We start from the raw sequence: 6000 nt of genomic DNA on the forward strand, positions 1-6000 counted from the left end.
CGGTGGCCTTGAAAACGCGGCGTGCGGTACAGAAAGTAATGTGAGCTCGCCTGGCGGGGTGCCGCGCCCGTTCCATTGCTCGCGCGTTCGTCGTCTTCTTCCAAGCTGGCTCCGATGCGGTCCATCACGTCAAAAGGAGGCAAAGTTAATTAGGAGGGAGTTAATTCAGGCACTCCAACCCACTACCTTCGGTGGGAGTCGAACCCTCGAGCTTATGTGGGAGTCGAAACCACGACCTTTGGTGTTAAGGCGAAGTTAATTAAGGCACGGTTAATTAATATAGAGTTAATTAAGGCACTCGAACCCACGACCTTTGGCAGGAGTCTCACCCTCGGCCTTTGGCGGGAGTCGAACCCACGACCTTTGGTGTTACTTAGGGCGAAGTTAATTAAGGCACAGGTAAACAAGGTAGCGTCAACTAAGGCGCTCGAACCCACGACCTTTGGTGGGAGAAAACAAGTATAAAGAATTAACAACGCATTCGAATGAGAATGTCGAGTAATTTAATGAATGTCTCTTGAGCGCGCAGGCTTTCGCCTTCACCCCCTTTGGCGTATGCTAAAGTGACTCAATTTTTTTAGACAATACAGCTTTTTTTATAAGAAGCTGTGACCGTGAAACACCTGTCCTCTTCGCATAGAAAACTTCTACGGCGAGGCGGAAATACTTTGCCACTGCTTAATTTACTCTTAAAGGATTAATTAGCAAAAATGTTAATTAACTTTTTTATTATTAACTTGAGGGCAGTTGCAGGTGCGAGGAAACCATCGAGTACCTATCTGTCCTCGATATACGACGTCCAACGCCTCTCTCTCCGGACAACTTTAAACCGACTGGACTCGAAACCGTTCTCTGAGACAAAGATACACGGACCGTGGCCACAACCGTCACTGGCACAAAAAGCGATTCGTGCACTTGTGCAGCACTTGAAGTGCACCGGCCTGAGAGACCGCTCATAGTGCTCCTGTTCCTTCTCCCTCGTGCAATCAGTGCCCTTCCTCATTCTATTGCCCATTACCCCAGCGTAGGGAAGCAAACCGGACGCGCATCTGGTTGACCTCCCTGCCTTTCCTCTCCTATCTCTCTCTCTCTATTTAGAAGAAGATGAAAAGGTGTAGCCGGCATTTACACATCTCTACCTGGACCCCCTTTTCGCTATATCGCATCAATTCTTCTAAAGCTATCATGTAAGCTGTCTCGAGAAGAGAATTTACCTTCTCAACACGCTTCGCACCAAGTGCTTGACTCCGCAAAGCAAGAAAGACAACTGCGTAGCAGGTTCCCAGAATTTGAGAAGAAAATCACGTCACGTTCTTCGTCACAAGGATGAAAGTTTCGCATATCACCTCAGGAAAGAAGCAGAAATGGGAGGGGGGGGGGGGGGGGGGTTGTGGTATGCGCAATCACGGACAACGAACACTGTTGATAAGCTGTGGCTGTGCCTTGTTTCTAACCGCCCGTCAAGCGTCGTATATTAATTGACCTCAACGCGCCGTGATAAGACAATGGGGAGCTTAGCAGCGCGAAAGCTTTTGTTCTCTCCTTGGGTCACGAGGAAGGACGCCAGTGGAGAAAACGTGAACAAGCAAACTGACAGAGACACGTGGGGACCGTCGTAAGCAGTTGTCATGGTTACCAGAACAAGGAGGTTAATGCCCGTATTTGGAAGAAGCCTCCGTTTCTCGTTAGTAGCGCTTTTCGAATGCAGTTTTCGCTTTCTTTTTGTTATTTCTTGCTCTCTTGCTTTCTTGCTTTTCGTTAGCTACTCTCAAAGCAAATAGGGTTTAAACCACCATCAGTTTGCCTCCCGCCAATTTTGATGCGTTTTATTTCAGTAGCTCCACTATGGGAATGCTAATCTGCACCGTCACAGACGTTGCAGCATAGAAAATTATACGTGGTTCTGTAATGCACAAAGAAAATTACACTCTTCAGGCAGCGCGATATCTTCTTCTGAAGACGACCTGAGGCGTTTAATACCCACAATCTGACTGTGATCTAGTTTCTGAACGGTAAATGAAAAGATGGATATAATTATTTGATTCAAGTGGCTGTGTGCAGACTACTGTGTGCATTCTTGTACATGTGTTTCCAAGATTCTTCAGAAAAGAACTCCGGAAATTATAACTAAAATCATGTTGAAAAGTAAAAAAAGGTAGAAAAGTGCAAACAATTGTTATAGTGCCGCAAAAACGACGAGAGGAAGTGACGTCGGTAAGAGGTTGGCTACACTGCTCTGCAAATCTAATAAAACATGGCAGTATAATCACTTCGCGATGGGTTTTACAAGCTTCGTTTACAACTATGCGTAAAGTAATAGTCTACGGTGACTCGCACAGTAAACAAATAATTGCCGTGAATGCATAACTAACGCACCACTAAGTATATGTTGCAAAGTTACTGTTCGAAGTGCACCAATATAAAGTGGAGCGACATTTTTCACTTCAGCTCAGCAATTGTTGGTCTTCCTTGCCTGCAATCGAAAAAGTTCCACGGAAGAATTCTTCATTATACAGCTAATAGTAGTGAGTGCGGTTTTGACTTGAATGTTTACGGAAATCGCTGTTTGAACAGAATTCGAGTGTTTCTTCTCATATTCGCGCATAAAGTACTACTCTCCCAGCTGAATGTACTGTTTGAGCAAGTTTATTCAGATAAGACCCTCAAGCAGGCGCAATCGACAACAATAATAGTATTCACTCGGAAGTTGAAAGCAAGAATTTCGCCAGTGAGAGCTCGAGATATTTATAATTACTGGAATGGCGCACACAAACTTTTGTAGCTATAATGGTATCTGATGGGATGCACTCATGCATAAAAGTCAGTCAACGAGGAACTCATCTTTCTTCTTTCTGGGGTTTTACGTGCCAAAACCAGTTCTGATCATGAGGCACGCCGTAGTGGAGGGCTCCGGATTAATTTGGACCCCCTGGGGTTCTTTAACGTGCACTACAACGAACACATTCACAATATCTTGAGTAGGCAAAGAGTAAAAGCAGATCAGTCGAATTATATTCTGTTTGAGATAAGCATTGCCAGTGATTCCCCTTGTGAGCTATTAACACGGGTGCAGTTTGGGCAGCATTAACTGTCGCATCGCTACAACCTGGCTGTCTGCAGGCCGGATTCGGATGAACCATGCTGCCAGTTTAACAAAGCGCGATGGCAAGCAATACCCGGCGTTAAGTTTGTCATTTCAATGGTCAATGAGAGCTATCGGCTTTAAATTTTGTCGAACTCGTAAGTGAAGATGCAAAGGCACCACTGTTTTACTTGCTATAGAAACAACTAAGCATCGCAGGCACCGACCATAGTAAAGGTCGAAACATCTAGAAACTTATAGCAAATAGACTACAAATTAAAGAAAACGTTTGGTGCAGTTTTTATATTTCTTAGTTTTTAACTTGTCAGTCGTACCGGCGGTCGGTATCTCTGTGCGTGTGTGTAGTGTTAATTTTTTTTTTTTTTGCAGCAAAGCTGTTAGCATCTTGATAGTCAGCATTTTTCGTGTCCTGTCCGGAAACAAAGATTATCATCATCAGCAATGGCTCATACCCCCTTAAGCAAGCAAAAATGCAATAGAGCCCCCCCCCCCCCCCCCCCCCCCCCCCCCCCCTCTGTAATGCAGAGGCTACAAGCGCACACAGCAAAGTGAAGGGAACAGTTCATGCATTCATTAGAATTAGGCATACAACGTACAGAACAGCGTACGTTTCAATAAATAATAAGCTCAAAACAAGCACCTATCATCATCAGCAATGGATCATATCCCCGTAAGCAAGCAAAAAAGGTAATGGCTTCTACCCCGTAATGCTGAGGCTACAAGCGCTCAGCGAAGTGAAGCGAACAGTGCATCCATTCGCTGAAATCAACCATACAACACACAGAACAGCATACGTTTCAATAAAGAGCAAGCTCAAAACAAGCATCCGAACCATCAGTAAAGCACTGAATTCCCCTCTCAGCAGTTGTAGTGCTGGTTTTGCAACAGCTTCGCTGGACGACGGCTCATAGCTGGACATTCACTTTCACAGGACCGGGAAGGCAAGTCATGTTTTTGACATACCAGCGACAATGTCAAGAATATTTAGCTGTCATTCCCGAGAAGGACTTTAGTAATATGGAAGTTATGCTAGTTGTAGTAGCGGTAACTACGTTTTCAGAGGCCATTGCGGGGTAATGTCGCTCACTTTGTTGGCATTGACACGGAAGTTGTCAAAATCAGGCATCCAAAATTTTATAAACGAAATCAACGTACGTGCAAGAAAACGGTGTAACGAGTTCGGGATGAATGTAAGCAATAATTGTACGGTCACATAAATATGTTCACGAAAGTTTGGTGAATGAACTTCCTCCGGAGAATGATTTTTTTTCTTTGATGATCATGCCTTACAAGGTGAGCTTTATTCAAGCCCTTGATTTAGGCAATTATTTCACGTCTGGATGTGGCTGTGTCCGTTTCTTAACGCAAACGGGCCTATAGTTAATTTCAATGATCAGTAGTGTTCTGGAACCTTCCAGGTTTAGCGTGAAACGGGTATGTGTCAGTGGAAGCGGTACGATAAATCCTTACCGGCAGCAGCGCGCACTAACCTTGGTGTCGATGTAGAGCACGAGGGGCAAGTAGAGGAATGGTATGAGGACGAGCACCGCCAACTTCCAGAAGTTTGAGACAGCGCCGACGATCCTGGAGACCAGTATGTGAGACATTGCTTACGGGCACTCGGGGCTATCCACAGGGAGCGAAGGGTCCAGCCAGTGTGCGTCGCCTAGCGAAGCCATCGAACGAAAGCACGTGCGCTGCAAATCAGTCTATATATTCCTGTCAAGAGCCGCCTTCTCCACGACGCATGCGCTTTCCCACTCGCTCGTAAAAGTCAACCCGGCGCCAACCGTTGGCTTTGGCCTATCGCGCGCTCGCGCTGGACGATAGGGGGGGTCAGTCCAAGTGCAACACGACTGGTCATTAGAGTGAGGAGGAGGGTGTGACGACAGGCACTCCCGCCCTCACCCTCCGCATCGCCTGTTGTGCCCCAGGAGAAAGTAAGCAAAAAGCACTCCGTAGCGAGGATTTTCGTGTTTGCCGGTACAGCTAAACGTTATACCTTGGCGTGCGAGAAAATGGTCCAGAGTGTTCGTGCGTCATCAAATTCTATTCTTTTTTCTTTCTCCATAGCAACCACCCCTTTCTTCTTGTTCTTTTCGGTGGTGTTGAAGGACGCGGTCTGATAGCGAGAACCTTCGTAGTGCCCGCTCGGAGAACGGAGACTTTTGCTCGGGGCAACGCGTAATATAGCGTTAGGCCAAAGCATGGAGGATCGGCGTAAGCCTTTCTCACGTCGCTTTCTCTTCCGTTTGTTTGAGCAAATTATCCTTACTCACCAACGATGAAATCAGTGCTTAAAAGAAAAATAGAGCGCCTAACTACCCACCATTACGGAGGGGAGCTGCATTGGTCAAGTCCGATGCTTTAGCGTACGCAGCAAGTTCATGGCTCTCCTACCGGTTAATTTAACAGTTGTTCAACCGCGTTTGTGTTTATTACCTGGAAAAATGATGGTACCAATAGCAGGTTACTGTGATATGTGAGACATTCTTTTTTAACTTCTAGATTCCACACTTTCACAACATCTTAAAGCGAAGCTTTCTTTGCCTCTTCCTTTGACCTTCGCGCAGCTGCTGCTGCTGCTGGCTTGCTGGCTGGCTGACTGGCTGACTGGCTGATGTATTGCCGAATAGTTCATACACAGGACGGTACTTCTATCGTTATGCCCCTACTTGTGATCATTCCTGCGTTGTCATCGTCATGGTCGTTCTGTCATCGTTTTTCTGTCGTATAGAGATTCCAATGTCGTCAACCCCTTGCCGCCATGCTCACGTCTTGTACTTTGAGGTAAGCCGGGAGTGGCCGATGCTGGCCAGCATCGGCCAGCATCGGCCAGGAGCGGCTTCACATTGTCGTCATGCCGCCGTTGTCACGCCGTCGTCGACATAGAGTCG

At 46.4% G+C, this 6000-nt stretch overlaps 1 protein-coding gene across 1 annotated transcript in view; it reads right to left on the reverse strand.

Annotated features, from left to right (window-relative positions):
* Positions 1 to 4833, reverse strand: part of LOC119446658 (solute carrier family 13 member 5) — a 29199-nt gene extending 24366 nt beyond the window's left edge. Inside the window, exon 1 of the mRNA XM_037711152.2 lies at positions 4594 to 4833. Within this exon, the coding sequence (XP_037567080.1) occupies positions 4594 to 4710 (117 nt within the window). The 5' untranslated portion in view covers positions 4711 to 4833. The remainder of the gene's footprint in view (positions 1 to 4593) is intronic.
* Positions 4834 to 6000: the final 1167 nt, after the last annotated feature.

The sequence above is a fragment of the Dermacentor silvarum genome, chromosome 3 (genome assembly GCF_013339745.2).
Source record: "Dermacentor silvarum isolate Dsil-2018 chromosome 3, BIME_Dsil_1.4, whole genome shotgun sequence".
Classification (NCBI taxonomy): Eukaryota; Metazoa; Arthropoda; class Arachnida; order Ixodida; family Ixodidae; genus Dermacentor; species Dermacentor silvarum.